The sequence below is a fragment of the Lampris incognitus genome, chromosome 10, assembly GCF_029633865.1.
Source record: "Lampris incognitus isolate fLamInc1 chromosome 10, fLamInc1.hap2, whole genome shotgun sequence".
Classification (NCBI taxonomy): Eukaryota; Metazoa; Chordata; class Actinopteri; order Lampriformes; family Lampridae; genus Lampris; species Lampris incognitus.
Window position 1 is genome coordinate 55,744,438 of NC_079220.1, and position 19,780 is coordinate 55,764,217.

Here is a 19,780-nt window from a genome sequence, read left to right on the forward strand (position 1 = left end):
AGTCACAGTCCTTCACAACACGCCGTCACCCCATTTCTATGCAGTCACATGGACGCGCAGGAAAGCGTGATGGCGGCGTGTCTGTGAGCCCCAGGAAACCGCATGCAGACTGCTCGCCAAACAAGGCAGGACGCTGCAGCTGCAGCCGCCGCGGCGTGTCGGATCGCGTGTACGGGAGCCGGCCGCAGAGATCATAAGGCGCATAGGTGTGACGTCGGGGCAGCCTTACGTGGCGCAACGCGTGGGAAGGGGATACAGTGTGGCCGGAGGACTCAAAACGAACGGGTTGCTCGCGAGGCCGGCTGGAGAAATCAAGCGTACAAGAAGGACTCGGCACGATTTCAAAAATTCTTTTTTAATTTACATCTTTAAAATTAAAAACATCTGAATTTGCATTCTACAACCTCCAAAGGCACAGTCATACTTAACAGCGGACTCAACTCATAATAACACACTGCCACTGGACATCTTTTTTTTCTTTTTCTTTTTTTCCTTATTTGTTTCACTTTTTGAACGCAAGTAACCAAGCACTACAAAATGACAAAGCCTTTCCCCGGGCTGAATAAAGACCTCCTATGTACTGAGTGACAAGAGGGGCGTGTTCTCTCTCGGCTGTGATCGACTCCCTTGAGAAAACGATAACGCGATGGTCGGCAGCTGCGACGCCCATTGAAGACGTGCGTGGCAGCGGCACATGGCGGTGGAAAACGTCCTCCGAGGGCGGATGTGACGCAACACAACGCGCCGGCAGCAAAGTGAAGAAAAGATGCGGTGAGGTTATAGAGCTCAGTTATGGGAAACGATGACGGCCGCCGGAGGACTGTTTAGAAAGAGCAACCAGATCTTGTCTCACTTCCCAGCAAGCCCTCTGAACCCTCGGCGCAAACAATGTCAACCACACATCTGGGAATTCCCCACGCAGCCTGACGCGCACAGCCCCGGTTTTCATCACACACCACACAACCCTGCTGAAAACATTTCGGAGAGACGTGTCCTGAGCTTTAAACGCAACAGGGTCTCGGCCCATGCGTGGAAAACCCTTAGATGATAAGTCAACCGCACTAACACTCAATAAACACGGCAATACAACTGATGCTCACAATGTGTGACAACACATCACTGTACACTGCACAAGAGGTTCACTTTGTGGCACAACAAGTTCAAATAGTGGATAAAGACACACACATACACATATCTATACGTGTGTGTGTGTGTAGTGATATTATCATTCTAGCTATATGTTACTATTCTGGCTCAGTCAGGCGGCCCTCAGAACAGACAACACAGCCAGTAAGATCAGGGGTGAAGGCAGGCTGATGAAGCTTGGCACACAAATGGAGAAAACACATGGAAATAAGGCAAGACGATACAGTATGTGTGAGGGGAAGGAAGCCACTGAGGAACCGGTCCAACGAAATGGAGCGAAGCACTTCGGATGAGAAAATGTTCTGCTTTCATTGAAGTAAATGTTCAGCACGAAGCGAGGAGGGTTTCGTACCCAGTACGAACACTTGTTTCACAGCCACGGGCGCCTTTTTACAAGTGTGTGAGGCTTCCACAGGTGACCCAAGACCACAACACCTTCTTTACAGGCAAATCAAATTGAACAAGAAACCTACACAGTTCTCCAAAATTGAATTCCTTGGAAAATATTTAATGAAAAGAGAAAAAAAAAACCCAACTTGGCATGACTTACACTCAGACCACCAGGCACGCAGAGTTACAACACGCGCAAATGTTATCATGAAAACCACGTTCACTCCGAATCTAGAAATGTCAGCACGACTGAGACCGCTGTGCTCACACAAGCATACAGACGACACACACTAGGGGTTGTGATACACAAAAACAAGACAAAACATCCAGTTACCCCATTAATCTACTGTCATTATTGACACTTCTCCCTTTGAATGGTCCATGGGCTTTTGTTTGGCAAATAGGAAACAGCTAGATGGGTTGGTGAAACCCACAACCAGTTCAAGCAGCCCCGTTCTTTCAGAGTCATTTTTACAACTCCTCTTCTCCCACAGAATTTGCCAAAAGTCGCCCACAAGTAAAAGTCCGGCCCAGGTGTGCAGAGGCTTTTCAGTGTTACAGTTTACTGAATTAGGAGACGCAGCAGCTTCTACCTTGTCTTACAGATCCACACAACTCTTTGCTGCAGGACACACAAGATAGTCAGGTCAAAGACAGAACCACACCCTGTTGCCGTGCCAGAGATTGTTGTACCTGTTTGCTTGTACCAGGCAGAGTCTGTAGTTACAACACTTTGACAGACACATGGGCACTGGCGCCATCCAGGATGTGGTGGTACTGACTGGGTGTGGATTTGTTTGTGGATGTGCAGACAGGTAGGCTAGTAATTAAGTGCAACTGATGGCAGCAGTTGTGTGTGTATGTGCATCCATGTTTACAAGACCTACACATGATATTGAATGTATAAATTAGTGTACTTTGTACATCAGTATGTGTATCGACATATACTCAATGTATGTCTGGTAGCGTTACTCTGTTCAGCTGTCGGCAGTACTGGTGGTGAAGAGAACTCTCTGGTCCGTTCTGGCCAGCTTGGCAGGGGGCTCGAGAGACTCCTCTCCAAGCACTGCCCCATCCGATGGGAGGGACAGCTCCTGACCCTCTTCATCACTCTCCTCCTCTTCCTCCTCTTCCTCTTCTGGGACAGACACAAGAAAAAGGGGGTTAGTTGCAAAATGAACAGCAGGTACTGTGAGATATGGTAGCAGCAGTAGTAATGGGAGAACAGCATAAGCACGAGGCATCATATAGCCAGGGTCGAATCAAGTTACCTTTGTCGGGATCCAGTGGATTTAAACTCCGGCCCAAACTGGCAAACTGAATGAGAAGAGAAAATATATCGGTATTGCAAGTGACGCACAGATGTTCATCAGTGAGGTGTGTGTGTGTGTGTGTGTGTGTGTCTTTACCTCTCCCATGACAGCGATTGGGGTCTCTCCTTTAGCCTGGGCAACTCTGTGCTCTATCAGGTAGTACATGTACTCATCGTATAGCAGACGGATCAGGTGGAAGGATCCAAAGCTGGCTGCACTACGTAGGGTCAGGTCCCTGATCACCATGGAGCTGAACGTGAGAGAGGAGCAGGGACTGGATTAAACCACTGTGCAATGGATTTTTCAGCTTATTCTCAAGCAGTCATGCTAAATTATCAAGTTCATAAAGATGCAAGACAATTTTCTTTTACATTTGACAACTATCATTAACACAACAAATTGAAAATGATGATGTTTTTTCATTTCGAAAAATTTCCTTTTGGTCGCAAGATACTAGTTAAATGACAAATCTTCTGTGGTTGCTCATTTAAATGTTTACTGTCTGACTTTACCTGTAAAACTGATAGGGCAGACAGCATTTTTCATCTTTACTATAGCAGCAAAATGGCGAAGAATGAGGCAGAACGTGGCGTGTTTGAAGAGGAAGCAAAGTTACGCCAAACAGGTGGATTTGGCAGAATAAACTTGGGAAGACCTTGACTAACAATATCAGTTAAAAAAAACTTGGCGTCCGGGTAGCGTAGCAGTCTATTCCGTTGCCTACCAACACGGGGATCGCCGGTTCGAATCCCCGTGTTACCTCCGGCTTGGTCGGGCGTCCCTACAGACACAATTGGCCGTGTCTGCGGGTGGGAAGCCGAATGTGGGTATGTGTCCTGGTCGCTGTACTAGCGCCTCCTCTGGTCAGTCGGGGCGCTTGTTCGGGGGGAGGGGGAACTGGGGGGAATAGCGTGATCCTCCCACACGCTACGTCCCACAGGCGGAACTCCTCACTGTCAGGTGAAAAGAAGCGGCTGGCGACTCCACATGTATCGGAGGAGACATGTGGTAGTCTACAGGCCTCCCTGGATCGCCAGAGGGGGTGGAGCAGCGACTGGGATGGCTTGGAAGAGTGGGGTAATTGGCCATGTATAATTGGGGAGAAAAAGAGGGAACTTTTTGTTTTAGCATTTGGGGAGGTGCTGACGCAACAGTATTGGGGAATTATTCTGAATGAATTTTGGGGATGGAGTCGCCACACACCAATGCAGTTCCTAGTTTCACCATAGTTGTCTTTAAATTAAATAAAAACAACAATCGTTAGGATAATAGCTTTGATGCCAGTTCCATTTTACTCATTAAAATGACAGTAAAGATCTGTCTCAACACATCCATGTGACCCTGTAATCGCATCCCTTTCTCACCTGTAGAAGGACCACTTCAGCAGGAAGAGCTTGGCGGCCTTGGGGAAGGCAGGGCTGTGCTGGTAGGGCTTTAGGACCTGGGAGACCACCCCGTCTAACCAGGCAGCCCACTGCTCCAAAGAGTTCTGTTGCTGGAGGGTCAGCTTGAAATCCTGCTCCAGCCGCTGGACCACACGGTCCTCACACCGACATACCCAGGATGCCTGTTCCTGGAGTGGCAGAAGGGAGGACACAGGGTCACTATGAGACCATAACCCTCTATTTGATAAATTAGACAGGCTAATTTCAAAATGTATATGGCAAGGAAAGCAACCAAGAATTAGACTAAAAACATTACAGCTATCTAAACCGCATGGAGGGCTCAAACTCCCGAATCTAAGATATTATTTTTGGGCTGCACAGTGAAAACCTTTAACAATATGGATTTAGGATCTTACATGTACTCGTTGGCTTAACATAGTGAAAAGCTTGTGTGTGAAGCCCCTACAGACCCTGCTTTTCCTAGATTCCCTTAAGAGAAACTCATGGACTAGAGTTACACTAAACATCTGGAGGAAAATAAAACTGTCATTTGGACTGCCTAAAGTAATTTCTGCACTAACTAGTGTTGGATTTATAAAGGATGTTGTACCCTCCCATATAGATGCAGGTTTTAGAAAATGGTCAGAACATGGACTCACTAAACTACACCAACTTCATAAGGATGGCATCCTTAAATCATCTGAACAGCTGAGAGAGGAATTTACACTTCCTAACACAGACTTTTTCAGATATTTACAACTAAGGGACTTTTTAACAAAACATAAAGAGTGGGATAGAGTATTGGGGCCCACTCCAATTGAAGAGTTCTTGATAAAATTACAAACAGGGATCGGGGATAAGAAAGTCATATGTCAGGTTTACAAAATATTTGTAGGCTTGAATATGAATAATACGCTGCAGATAAAAGGAAGATGGGAAACCGAAATGAATAGAGATATACCACAGGACATGTGGGAAGAAATATACACTGAAGCAAATCTAGGAACCAATTCAAACACATGGAGGGAATTCAAATGGAAGATAACGGAAGGCAAAATTGTGAATTTAGTTATATAAGTTGTTGAAACTGAAATAAAAACCAAGTTAAAAAAAAGCAATCATGACAGTCCAGAACTTTTGGTTATACAGGTAACCCTGGTTCTCTGATAACATGAGTGAGGTATCGCACTATGGGGTATCCCCCTAGCGTAGTCCTCGGATGCCCAATAGCATTACGCTAGTCACTGGCTGGCAGTCGTGATGACTGCATCAAGAGAGCCTAAAGCCCCATGCTACTGTAGGCCAAATGAAATGGCCCCAATATATCCAATGAGAAAGCTGCTGTTTTGTGATAGGCTTACCAGTATGAGGTTTTGCCCATGACGCGAACAGCTGATACGTGTTGTCCACATAGATGTGTAATGCACGCACCGGGTACAATATATTCAACCACTCCTGCTCAGAGGAGAAAGGTGGGGGGGCTGCCAGGTCAAGGGGGAGACATGCCAAAAAGGGATTCTTCGGTATAAAGGCCGGATTAGGCCGTAGCACCACATGTAGGTCTCCTGTGGCAAACTGAAGACAGCCAGGGTGCAGTGAAATTGCATGAATATCACTGACCCACTTAGCAGATGCCAGTGTCAACAAAAGAGCAGTCTTAAGTGAGAGCACTTTTAGATCTGCCCGATTCAAAGGCTCGGGTGGGGGGGTGAAACAATGCATCCCTAACAGTTGACAAATCCCACAATGGAGCAAGCTGTTTGGATACCGGTCACAGACGGTGAGCACCTTTCATAAAACAGCTGACTAGAGGATGTTTTCCCACAGCCTTACCGTCAAAACCAACATGGCAAGCTGTAATAGCAGCCAAGTATCCATAGTTTTCACGTGACGTCACATTCATATTCGAACACCCATCTGGCGGGCAAAACACTTCCCAAACGGCAGCATTATTGACCCATCCAGAACATAAATACATATAACTGTCTGTACTTTTGTAAGCTTTCATCCTGGCGGCAGTGTAAGGAGAGGGATTCCCCACAAGATATATGTAAACATCACCAAATTGGAGCTCTGGCAGGGACTTCGCTGTTTTTCAAGACTGAAATACTGCAGCGGGGGCTGTATATGGATTGCAAGTGCCCAAAACTTGTAGTTTGTTAATATATATTTTTCTTCTTTCATAAGGTGATCCAACTAGTCGTTGCTTGGAACAGCTGGAAAATTGACAGGTCTGGGCTGCTGCTCTACAGAGTTTCCACTGTTGGCCGCCATGCTGGAACTTTGTTTTGCCCACCAGGGCTCCGCGTCAGTCACGTGACTGAAAACTATGAATACCTTAACTGTGGAGAAGGCTTTGGCCTTATCCAGCAAGTCTTGCTGAAAATTAAGGGCACCGAGCACTGTAAAGGCACCTCCTGTGACCTTGAACACCAGTCCTCAAAAACATGCCATTTGTAATCATATAGTGATCTGGTAGGAGAGGCTCTAGCAATTTCAATGGTTGTTATGACATTCTGTGGAAGTCCAACTGCATCCAGATTTAGCCTCTCATGGGCCAGGCCCAGAGTGTTAGGCGTTCTGGGTGAGGGTGAAATATCCCCCGTTGCGCCTGCAACAGTAGGTCTCTGCGTAAAGGGAGAGGCCATTGTTGGTTGTAAAGGAGCTGGATGATGTCTGCCAACCAATGTTTCCCCGGCTATCAGGATGAGTGATAAGCCCCTCTATCGCACTCTAGCCAGCATGGGCAGAATCAGGGCCAGAGAGGGAAATGCATAAAGCAGAACCCATGACCACTTGTGTGCAAGCCCATCTATCCCCATCAGTGCATCCTGGTCTCTCAGGGAAAATAACATGGGGCACTGAGTGTTCTCCCTGAGGTGTACAGATCCACATTGGGGCGACTGTAGCGTACCAAAATCCAATTGGTCACCTCTGGATGGAGTTTCCATTCTCCATGTAATTGGTTGCCTCTGGAGAGTAAATCTGCCCCACAGTTCCGTACTCCCAGGATGTGAGTGGCTCTCAGTGACAGCAGATGCACACTGTCCCACAAAATCAGTCTGGGAGCAAGTGTGTGCAACTGAGGTGACCACAGTCCACCTTGTCTGTTGATATATGCCAGCACAGTTGTATTGTCTGACCTTACGAGCACATGATGACCTCTTATAATGGACAGAAAGTGCCCCAGTTCTTGGGATACTGCTTGTAGTTCTAGGGAGTTTATGTAGGCGAAACGAAGGTGAGGAGCCTACAACCTGTTCACAATTCTGCCGTTGTGAGTGGCTCCCCACCCCTGCGGTGATACGTCCATCGTGACCACCTTCCTGGTCAGGACGGGTCCCATTGGAATCCCCTGTGTCAAAAATACAGGAAGTTCCACTGATGAAGCGCCACCACACATTCCAGGTTAGTATGCAGGCTGCGAGTGTTGTGGCTAGCTAGTCGCTACAACTAACTAAAACAGGCTTGGCTACTGCTAGTAAGGTGGCTAGCTGGGCTAAGGTGCTTGATATCATTGTTTGGCAACAGACTAACAGGTCTGTTATTGTTACTGCCCCCATACAGTTAGCTATATGGGGGCAGTAACAATAGTGTGCCACAATATCACTTTTTCATGAAAGCAGGCTTAGCTACTGCTAGTGAGGTGGCTAGCTGGGCTAAGGTACTTGGTGTTACTGTTTCTCAACAGGCTAACAGGTGAGGAGCTACAGTTAGCTGTATGGGGGCAGTAACACTAGCGTATATCCCTTCTGCTTGAAACCCTGGATTTCTATGGTGAAGAAATCAGAACTCTATATGCAACTCTCTGAATGAGAACATTCACAGACATGGAAAAATTAGCGCCCAGTTATCGAGTGGTTATCTCAGTCGGTGGACAGTTACGGTAGTAGTCCCATTTGCAGTCGCATCAAGAGATATAGCTTTCTGAGTTAAAGGTGAGAAGAGGTGTTTGAATAAGGTGATGATGCTGAGTCATCCCTTTTGTAGAGAGAGAATGTCTCTCCTCTTGATGCAGTTGTCACGACTGCCAGCCAGTTGCTGGCATAATGATACTGGGCTTCTGAGGACTACACCAAAGGGGCATACCCCATAGTGCGATACCAAGAAAATGTTTGAAAGAGAACCACTTTACTGTGAGCAAGCTAATGTGCTGCTTTAGTCATACATAATACCACAGCTAAACCATGGGGGAGTGTTTGCTCTATGAGCTTAACACAAATGACTAAAGCAATGATGAACCAAAGATATCAGAGTACATGTGAAGTAACATACCTGGACATTAGCGAAGTCGACACGGTTGAGGTCAGAGAGCATTTGATTGATCTGGGCCGTGTTCTGGAGGACAGCTCGGGCCGCCTGAGCCAGGTGGTTCAAGCTGGTGTAGCGACGCAGCGTCTGGGCGAATGCACTGGCCGACGTTACCTAAACAAGAAGAAGGGGAAGAGGAAGAGCAGGATGTTAAGCTATGAGGATGGCTGTGCTGGTGAACAGCACCACGTAACAGAAAAATATGAATGTTTACCCACATGAAGAAACAAACAAACAGGCACACACCAAGATGTACACACAAACATGTGCACTCATGGCGAGTATACCTTGATGCGAACCATCTCCTCAGGGATGTTCATCATAGCATTGGTCAGCCAGCTCTCAAGGCTCTTGGCAAAGTTGCGGATGGCTTGAGTTAAGGCACCTGGGAAGGATGACAGAAATAACAAAAGAACTAAAATTTTCTGCTGCATAATTTACTGTGACAGTGTAGTATAGTAACATCCTTTCTCCTGTAATATATCCATCCATCCATCTATTATCCAAACCGCTTATCCTGCTCTGTAATATATGAACAGAATATTTTAATGTGAAAATAAGGACAGTTCTGTAGCTGATTCCCCACCCCCATATCCACAGCTGCATATTTCTGTTTTGACACTGCCACAAAGAGCAGTACAAAGCAAATAAAAGACTCCTCTCCATGGTGTGATCGCTTAACTAAACTCAATAGATGGTAAATGCAGACAGACTACAAACTGTTGGCTTATACAACCTTCTCAAAAGTGTCACACCATTCACGCTATGCTTCCAGAAGAAATTTCTGAACAATGTAATTGATGTTTTCAGGAGAATGTTTAGTACATATGGTGGGTGTAAGGTGATGAGACCGTTTCAAGAACAATTCCATTGAGTCTTACAGTTTATCTTATCATTTAGATAATTGTTCTTTAAGCGCACTGTTGCTAGTTATTTTAAGGTAGGCTGTGCAATAAGCCCAGGGGATGACTTTTAATTGTACTTGCATAACTGTGTGGGGGCAAGGCAGTTAAAAGAATGTAAAGGAGGCAATCACATTCAACAAGGATGTGCCATTTTTATTTGCTGTTTTGGTATGTGCATCTTAGTCTTTGGTCAATATTAAACCACCAAACTGATTGTGCCCAGACAGTAAAGGTGTTAACGCCACTGTCTCTGCAACCACTGGGCAAGGATTACTCCTGCCTCAACTCTGCCAGACCTCTCTCCCACCAGCTAAAAAAAGAATCAAAATACTAAAAAGGCACCTCGACCTCTCTCTCCTCTTTAAATCAAATAACAAATACTATTTTTTTTAAAAATAACTACACATTATGCTTGGTCTAGGGTCTTACTGGGGATGGGCCTGAGGACATCAGGGATGAGGATCTCCACCAGGCCCTGGTAAAGGCTGTTGTCACAGTCACGGCTCCAGCGCAGCACCGGGTCATACTTACACAGCAGCACCAGACAGGACTTGGGCAGGCGCTTCTCTGACTCGTCATGACTGAGAGAGTGCAACACGGGAGGCACCATTTGTTAGAACAAATGTGTTAAACACATTTTCTCCAACGTATTCTGCATCTTACTGATATTTGCACGTCGCTGGACATTTTTTTTGTCATTTCGATGTGTTCTTATTCCTTACTCGGAATAGGTAGTATTTTGTACCAGGAATTTCTTTTTCAACATGAATGATCATTAGAGAGAAATGATAATGTCTTTAAGGTCTTTTGCCTTAGTGTGCTACATTGACCCTTCATTCCATATAGTGAACTGTTTACAGAGATCCACCAATGAGCATGGATCTCTGTAAACATAACTGTTTACAGAGATCCACCGACAAGCATCTAGCAACAGTCTCTGCTTAGTTCAAAATCCCTCTTCCTCCAACCTTGAACAGAAGGTTTTATACTGGAATGTTAAGTCTCATCAGTTCCAGTTAGGCAGCAGCTATGAAGCATAGACCGCGCCCATTTGGTGCCCAATTAGTAGATTTAAGTGTTTACACGAGCCATGACTCCACACAGAATGTATATACTTTTGGCATCTAGTATATTTTCTCCACGCAGTTTTCTCAAAAACACATTGAAAGAATGCATTTTATGAGCCCGTATGCATCATATCTAGAGCCATATAGGTCCAGGCTTCAAACCACTCCATCTTGCAGCCTATACCTGTATCTTCCTGTGGTTATTGGCTGTTTATTACCTATATGAGCACCAAGGTAAATTCAGTAACCATAGGAATGATAAATGTCCAGCAACCATAGGAATGATGAATGTCCAACCTCATTAAGTTTTACTTTCCAAATGAAAATTGTTCTGTCACTGAATTATCTAAATGAAAATAGATGTTTACCCATTTCAGGTTGTTCCATATACAGACATGCCTGGGTACTCCACAGCTATCCAGCATTTGGTATAAATAACAAGCGGCCCCCTTTCCATATAAAATCTGTTCCACGAGCTGCGTATAAACCCAGTGTTTGGCCAGAGTGCAGTGTGTGGGAGGTTTGTTTATATTAGATTGCTCTCTTTTCTCCTTATTTCCGTATTTGCATCCATACAAACAAGTGACAGTTATGCAAAGTGTTTTTTAAGAACTGACAAAAATGAAAATAACCTAAGATATGACTATGGAGTGTTTATATACCCATTGTATTTATTTTAATTTAGGCCAAAATATATTTACTTATGTTCTCCAATATTAAAACTAGTCTTACCGTAAGGCAGACTAATGATTTATGGACTTCAAACTTCTTCAAAAGATGTAGTTAACCAGCTGAATTGTTGGGTGTATTCGCTGAAAACAGGTCTGCACCGCTCCTAAATTTATCAAGGTGCATCAGTTTGTACAAACAAACAAATCAAAAATAAAAGAATATTGGCTTTCTTACATAGTTTGTACGCACACTTCAAGGGTAGATCTGTGGATACAAACAGTTGTTGCATGAGGCCAAATGTGTTTTATATTCCTTTCCCAAAACCCAAATCAGACAGGAGCGCCTTCTATGGATTAAAATGTAGAAGACCACAGTTTAAACTCCATCCATCCATCCATTATCCAAACCGCTTATCCTGCTCTCAGGGTCGCAGGATGCTGGAGCCTATCCCAGCACCCTGGACAGGTCGCCACGCCATCCCAGTGCCAAAGAATGGTCATTTGGTTCACCTCTATCCTCGCAATTATTCGCATGTAACCGAGCAAATTTCTGTCCGCTGCGGGATTCGATCCAGGGTTGTACTGCACCACGAGGCAACATCGCTAACCGCTCGACTAAAAGGGGCCAACCCACTAATGGGGGCCACTTAAAAAAAAAAAAAAAAACCTCGATCACACTTTAAACTCAATAAAAAAAACCTTCAACAGGTATATTTACATCTCAAAGATAAGTTGGTTACTTACTAAGTTAGCCTGTTTATTGTGTTTATTGTGTGGCTGTGACATTGAATAGGAGCGATCATCCCGAGAATTTACTGGGAATAACAACAGCAACTAAAGGAGGTGAGCAAATGCTCAATTGGTTGCTTTAATGCTGGCATCGAGGAGTTCAAGTTTTATCTACTGTTTTAATGCTGTACCAGCTCAATAAATTCAATGTATGACTGCCATTGCACTCTAGATTTATATTTTGTGTTTACTTACATGTGTACATAAAATGCTTTTGACATCTAAATGTGTTTGTTTTTTTGTTTGCGTCCTAGTGACTTACACAGCCAGTGTGGCGGTGTCTCCAGCCTGACTCTGGCTGAACCTCCAGAAGGTCTTCCACAAGGTTTCCACTAGCGTAAACTGGAGGTTGACAATCACATCCAATATGGCCTGTTGGAGAAAATGCACAACAAATTAGAAGTTAGGAGAGACGTCATCTTAAAGGGCCTTTATTCATCAAACACCCTTCTGCTGTTTTTTCAATTCTCCCCACCAAAAAAACAAAAACAAAAAATTGTTCTAATTTGTCCATACTCCAAACTGCAAAATCAGTTATTTACATCCACAGCACTAGCTGATGTGAATTTTACAAAAGACAGAAAATGTGATTATCTCAAAAGCATGTCTAGGTCCTGTCTGTGTGTCTTACAAGGTGCTGATGATCACAGAAATAACTAATGTCCATTAACAATATAAACTTACCACACACTAAAAAAGTCCAGGATTTCTATGTTTACTTTATTCTTGTAACAAGATGATTTTTTTTCGTTGTAAATGACAAGTTTTGCATCTGCTTTTTCAGGTCTGCCTTTACAGTCATGATTCAGAGGTGTGTTATCATGTGAACTCTGATTATATTTGGGTCATTGTTTGTATCCAGATGCATATTTACACCCAGACTGCCGAAAGAAATATTCAGTGGTCAACCTCTGGGTCTAAGCCCATCATGAACCAATGCCCTTTCTAGCCATTTACCTCACAGTGTTCCCTGTATAGGAGCTGGAAGCTTTTTATGTGCTCCAACTCGATGCCATCAGGCAAGGCCTTTCCTTGTAGGTCAATGTCTGGGAACTCTGGGAGGGCTCTGGATGCATCTGGATGCAGGGCACAGGGACAAGAGGTGGTTACTCATGAAGAAACCAAACATCCACCAGTGGGTATATTGAGTTATGTTTTCTGGGGATAATTTTTGATAATTATGCCTATCATTTCAAAAAAGCAGAAAATGTGGACATCTGACTAACTTACATGCTTAAAACATAGTATGATGTATTTCTACTCAAAGGTCTGGCCACAGTCCTTCTGTAGGAAGAATTTGCATAGGACTACCTGTGATATCATATTAAAGTTTTGATGCTAGAGCATGGATTGCTGGCAGGTATCACCCATTGTTGCATGGTGATAAGTACTTACCCAGAAATTGCTGGTACTGCTGAACCTGGGCACTGATGTCAGATAGCCCCACTCCCTGCTGCTGTTGCTGCTGCTGGCCTGCCCCTGACGATGTGCCATTGGTCATCCCCTCCACCTTATGCACCGGCTTCAATCTGACAGTAGCAGGTTGAGTTAATAAATTATTCAGGTATACACAATAATAACTAATCAATTAATTTTCCTTAATAGCAAAACAAACGTTTAGCAACTTTGGGACCGAATGTCTTTTTTAACCAGTCAGGCAAAACAAGTCTTGTTGTAGTGTGCTTTTCCTATCGGATCAGATTGGTTTCCAAATGAATTTAATGCAAAGTAGTGCAGCACAATTAACCAAAATTTCAGTTAATCGTCTATGTAAAAAAAAAAAAACCCGATTCGATTGCAATTCGTTCAGCTTTTAGATATACTTAATCTCAGTTAACATTTGTTTTTGGGTTTTTTTTTTTTTTTTTTCATAAGTTGATGCTACGGAAGAAAATGACACACAGTGCATACTACTGACTGGAGCACAGCAAAATGACATGCAGGGTCTAGCCTGCTCAAAATTGTAGCTATATATGTAAGATATTCAACTCAGTTCAGTGTTGTAACAGTGACATGGGCCATAATCCATCTCTGGCGTTTTCTAGTTCTGGCAAAATGCAAACAGCAGTAGAGAGACTACATGAAGTATCAGAGCCAGAGGGGAGAGGAGGAGCTGAGCCAGAGAGTAAGAGAAAGGGCAGCATTGGTATTGTTGTTAAAGGTGCAATCTGTAATCTAAATGGAAACAAACCCGTTGTCCCACCACCGAAAGCCAAACACAGGGATTGGAGATTTATTTTTTTCATTCTCAAATCGGCTGCGTGAGCTCTTAGTGATGAACTGGATGCACTGACCGCTGATATGCTCAATGCTGGTAAAGTTTTGTTTACATTCGTAAAATTTGTAAATATTGGCTAAAACTGGTGGTAATTTGGACCATTTAAACAACACTTAAAACTTTAATGGTTGATACAGTTTTGACTGGTCAAAGTCAAAAACAATTTTTAAAATTGTACTTGAAATCAACATTTATTTCCAAATGGAACTGAACCCTAAAGGCTGGTGTACATCAGCCGGCTTTTGCCCCGATTTTAAGTCCCTGACGGAACTTTGACTAATTTTACAGTTGCAGAATAATCTTGAAGAAATCATTGCAAAATTCAGAGTCTGCAGTCCTGTAATGTGAGATGGTCAAAGATGGGATTTTTCTGTCCCGCTCCAGTCTGGAAATTGTCGGCAACCTACCGGCTCATTTCAAAATGGTTTGATTTTGTTTTGTTTTTTTCAATTCCAATTCCCTCCCCCCTTTTCTCCTCAATCGTATCTGGCCAATTACCCCGCTCTTTGTGAGCCGTCCCGGTCGCGGCTGCAGGGGGCACTAGTGCAGCAACCAGGACAAATACCCACATCCGACTTCCCACCCGCAGACACGGCCAACTGTGTCTGTAGGGACGCCCAATCAAGCCGGAGGTAACACGGGGATTTGATCTGATGATCCCGTGTTGGTAGGCAACGGAATAGACCGCTACGCTACCCGGACACCCAATGGTTTGATTTTGTCAGAGGTCTGTCGGACGTGCAGTGTGGCAACTGTTCATGTGGATTGCCAACTGCCAATGAATGAGTTTACAATAAAACCAAATGCCAACTGCCGTTAAACCTTTGGAAGAAGAAGAATAAACAACCAAAAACATGGTGGGGAAGAAGTGGACGAGACAACGAGAGGAGATGATGGTGGAGCTGTGGCAGCAACATGACTTTGCCTTTTTAACGTCGCGGCAGACGTTTACAACGACAGAGAGGAGAAACATAAAAGGTGGTATGAGATCACCGATGCCCTTCAACTACCCGGTGAGTTAAAACTATTTCAAGCTAACATTAGCTAATGATGGCTAGCAAACTATTTCCACTTATATTAACTGCCTCTGAACGTCGTAGCCCTCCTACTTTTACATGTTTATGATCAAAATAATATATTAGCTAGCAGTCGGGCATTATTATGTGAAGGTATTTGGCGAACTTTTCTCACCTGTGTATAGAAAATCAGCTTCTCAGGACTTGGAAAAAGTCTTGTAAAAAACCTTTGATGTGCGACCCCTCTATGATTCTCTCTACTACTACTTTCAGCTGCTCCCGTTAGGGGTTGCCACAGCGGATCATCTGTTTCCATTTCTTCCTGTCTTCTGTAGATTCCTCTGTCACACCAACATGTCCTCCCTCACCATATCCATAAACTTCCTCTTTGGCCTTCCTCTTTTCCTCTTCCCTGGCAGCTCCATATTCAGCATCCTTCTCCCAATATATCCAGCACCTCTCCTCAACACATGTCCAAACCATCTCAATCTTGCCTCTCTTGCTTTGTCTGCAAACCGTCCAACCTGAGCTGTCCCTCTAATATACTCGTTCCTAATCCTGTCCTTCTTCATCACTCCCAATGATAATCTTAGCATCTTCAACTCTGCCAAACCATACAACATAGCTGGTCTCACCATCTTGTAAACCTTCCCTTTAACTCTTGCTGGTACCCTTCTGTCACAAATCACTCCTGGCACTCTTCTCCACCCACTCCACCCTGCCTGCACTCTTTTCTTCACCTCTCTTCTGCACTCCCCGTTACTTTGGACAGTTGACCCCAAGTATTTAAACTCATACGCCTTCGCCACCTCTACTCCTTGCATCCTCACCATTCCATTGTCCACCCTCTCATTCACGCATAGGTATTCCGTCTTACTCCTACTGACTTTCATTCCTCTTCTCTCCAGTGCATACCTCCACCTGTCCAGGCTCTCCTCAACCTGCACCCTACTCTCACTACAGATCACAATGTCATCTGCAAACATCATAGTCCATGGAGACTCCTGCCTGATCTCTTCCGTCAACCTGTCCATCACCATTGTAAACAAGAAAGGGCTCAGAGCCGATCCTTGATGCAATGCCACCTCCACCTTGAACTAATCTGTCATTCCAACCGCACACCTCACCATTGTCACACTTCCCTCATACATATCCTGCACGACTCCTACATACTTCTCTGCAACTCCCGACTTCCTCATACAATGCCACACCTCCTCTCTCGGCACCCTGTCATGTACTTTCTCTAAAGCTACAAAGACACAATGTACCTCCTTCTGGCCTTCTCTATACTTCTCCATCAACATTCTCAAAGCAAACATCACATCTGTGGTGCTCTTTCGTAGCATGAAACCATACTGCTGCTCGCTGATCATCACCTCTCCTCTTAACCTAGCTTCTATTACTCTTTCCCATGTCTACATGCTGTGGCTGATCAACTTTATACCTCTGTAGTTGCTACAGTTCTGCACATCGCCTTTGTTCTTGAAAATCGGTATCAGTATGCTTCTTCTCCACTCCTCAGGCATCCTCTCACTTTCCAGGATTGTGTTAAACAATCTAGTTAAAACTCCACTGCCATCTCTCCTAAACATCCTCATGCCCCCACAGGTATGTCATGAGGACCAACTGCCTTTCCATTCTTCATCCTCTTCATAGCTGCCCTCACGTCCTCCTTGCTAATCCACTGCACTTCCTGATTCATTATCCTCACATCATCCAACCTTCTCTCTCTCTCTCATTTTCTTCATTCATCAGCCCCTCAAAGTATTCCTTCCACCTTCTCAGCACACTCTCCTCGCTTGTCAGCACATTTCCATCTCTATCCTTGATATTCCTTACCTGCTGCACATCCTTCCCAGCTCGGTCCCCCTGTCTAGCCAGTCGGTACAAGTTCTTTTCTCCTTCCTTAGTGTCTAACCTCTCATACAACTCACCATACACCTTTTCCTTTGCCTTTGCCACCTCTCTCTTCACTTTACGCTGCATCTCCTTGTACTCCTGTCTACTTCCTTCATCTCTCTGACTATCCTACTTCTCCTTTGCCAACCTCTTCCTCTGTATACTTTGCTGTACTTCTTCATTCCACCCCAAGTCTCCTTGTCTTCCTTCCTCTGTCCTGATGACACACCAAGTACCTTCCTAGCTGCCTCCCTCACTATTTCTGCAGTGCTTGCCCAGCCATCCGATTTGATTTCCAGCTTCATACTCATCACTCTGTCTGACACTCTCTTCACCTCCAGCGCACTCTTGACATACTTTTCCTTCAGAATTACCCCTCCCAATTTCTCCTCCCATTTTCACTATGATTCTCTGTCCTTCCTAAATCACCTAGTGTCTGCTCTATCAACAACGATTTCTAAAAGACAGTCTTCAGACAGTTGTTAGATGTGAGCTCCTCTCCTTTTACAGGATTTTTAAAAGATTTTAAAAGTCGTGTGATGTACATTTGGCATAAGAAAACACTAGTCACTCAGAACTAATGCAGAGAAGCAATAATGGATGAATAATGAATACAGAGAACATGATTTACAAACGTACATCACGTCTTAAAGACAGTAAACCACAAATTCTTTTCATACATACAAATACCTATCAATTTGTCTCTGAAAAAATAATTCCATAAATATATTTCTAAATTCAAATATTACTGACATTTCCAGCCATTTGCTCTTGATGTCAGGTGGAAGTAGGGCATATTTTAATGTCGACTGTATACGAGGCCAAAATATATTAACTTATTTCAATGGTTCTATTGGGTGTGACATTCTTGGTAAAAAATGAGTCAGTGCACAGGAAGTGTTGCACTTTACTAGGTCACAGCAGCCAAAAGCAGAAGAACAAGGCCGGTAGTGGTGATTTTGAAGAGAATGCAAAGTTGTGAGGGGATACAGTTTCCACTTGAGCTTTTTCACATCATGCTGCTGTTGTACCTTCAAATTTTAATGCATTAAAATATTTTCCCACTTTCACTTAATCAATTTACACATTTATCAAACAGATTTGTCTTTTTTTTACCAGAGAATGTGTTCTTTGACTATGACAAATTTCTCATGAACAATAGTAAGCAACACCCAGAGTTAAGACCTTTTAGATACGCTTTTGACAGCAATTATGACAGTCTTCCTGGGTATGCACATATAAGCTTTGCACAGCGAGTCTTTAAATGTTTGCTCAATCCTCCATACAATTTAGTCCAACTCTTCCAAATTAGGTGCAGAGCAATTTTCAGGTCATACCAAAGATTATCTGTGGGATTTAAATCTGGCCATGGCAATCCACAATATTAACCATTTTTAAAAAACTCTTCGGTAGTTTTTCCTGTGTATTTTGGGTCATTTTCCTGTTGGAACATGGGTCTTCACCCTAATCACAGATCTCTTTTTACTGAAATGATTCATCCTCAAGGATTTGCCTGTATATGGTGACATATACATATCTTGCCCTTGATGGGAATGAACTTTCCAGTCCTTCATGCTGAAAAGCAACCCCATAATATGATGTTGCCATCACCACGCTTGACAATAAGGAACAGTGTTACCTGGGTGATGGACTGTGTTAGGTTTGTGCCAAACTGGATCTTTTTCTTTCAGGTAAAAAAAAAAAAATCTCATCAGACTACAATATCTTATTCCAGATGACCTCAGATTTTGTCACATGACTTAAAGCAAACTCCAGGCACAATGAACAATAAAATTGAGAATATATGCTAGCAACACACTTCATTACATGAGGCATTGCTCAGTGTACTTCAAAAAAGTGGATGAGGCGATCCATAGATACAGGATTTGACTCAGGCAAACTCCAAGCATGACCTGAGGAAAAACCTGTGATGTGAAAACCTGTGGAGATCATTTATTTCTGGAAAGTTTCTCCCATTTCAAGCAATGAGCTTTGCAAAACTCTCTGAGCTTTGCAGCTGGTCTCTTGATCAATTCTTTGACAATTGCAATTTTGGTCTGGCTGCTCAGTTATTTTATTTTGCCTGATCTTGGCAGTGTCTGGGTTGTGCCACACCTTTCCATGTTACAATAGACTTAACGGTGCTTCTAGGAGAGTTAAAAGCTTTGCCAATCTTTTTTTATAAAATTCTCCTGCCAATTTTCTCCTAACATCTTCATCTCAAAGTTCCACAAGTAGTTTTTTAGTCCTTTTGGCACCACGGGTGATCTGGTCTATTGGTCCAATTGTGAGACCTTGGTGACATTTACTGTGCAGTCATGCAAAAGAACACACAAGGATTTGAATCAACATAGGTAAACCTTGGTCGCGTGTTCGGTGTGATCTCTCAAGACAATTGAATACACCTGGCCCAATTTTACTTGTTAATACAAGGGGGGTTAATACTTATTCATTAGGGAATTAGGTTTTTTTAGTCATATAAATACTTCCATTTCATTTTGACATTATCAAGAGATACTTCTAAAAATCTTGTATCTACAAATAGTCTCATCCACTTTTTTGAAGTACTCTGAGCAATGCATCATTTAAGGAAGTTCTGTGTTGTTAGCA

The 19,780-nt window shown here is 43.6% G+C and overlaps 1 protein-coding gene across 2 annotated transcripts in view; it reads right to left on the reverse strand.

The window, feature by feature from the left end:
• Positions 1-339: 339 nt before the first annotated feature.
• The window catches only part of rfx1a (regulatory factor X, 1a (influences HLA class II expression)), a 30,680-nt gene continuing 11,239 nt past the window's right edge, over positions 340-19,780 (reverse strand). For both annotated transcript variants that reach the window (XM_056287411.1, XM_056287410.1), the window contains 10 exons: positions 13,373-13,506; positions 12,935-13,053; positions 12,240-12,349; positions 9,880-10,031; positions 8,833-8,930; positions 8,510-8,659; positions 4,214-4,422; positions 2,946-3,099; positions 2,808-2,853; positions 340-2,674 (listed from right to left, as the gene is read on the reverse strand). In XM_056287411.1, coding sequence (XP_056143386.1) covers positions 2,514-2,674; positions 2,808-2,853; positions 2,946-3,099; positions 4,214-4,422; positions 8,510-8,659; positions 8,833-8,930; positions 9,880-10,031; positions 12,240-12,349; positions 12,935-13,053; positions 13,373-13,506 — 1,333 coding nt within the window. In that variant the 3' untranslated portion in view covers positions 340-2,513. The remainder of the gene's footprint in view (positions 2,675-2,807; positions 2,854-2,945; positions 3,100-4,213; positions 4,423-8,509; positions 8,660-8,832; positions 8,931-9,879; positions 10,032-12,239; positions 12,350-12,934; positions 13,054-13,372; positions 13,507-19,780) is intronic.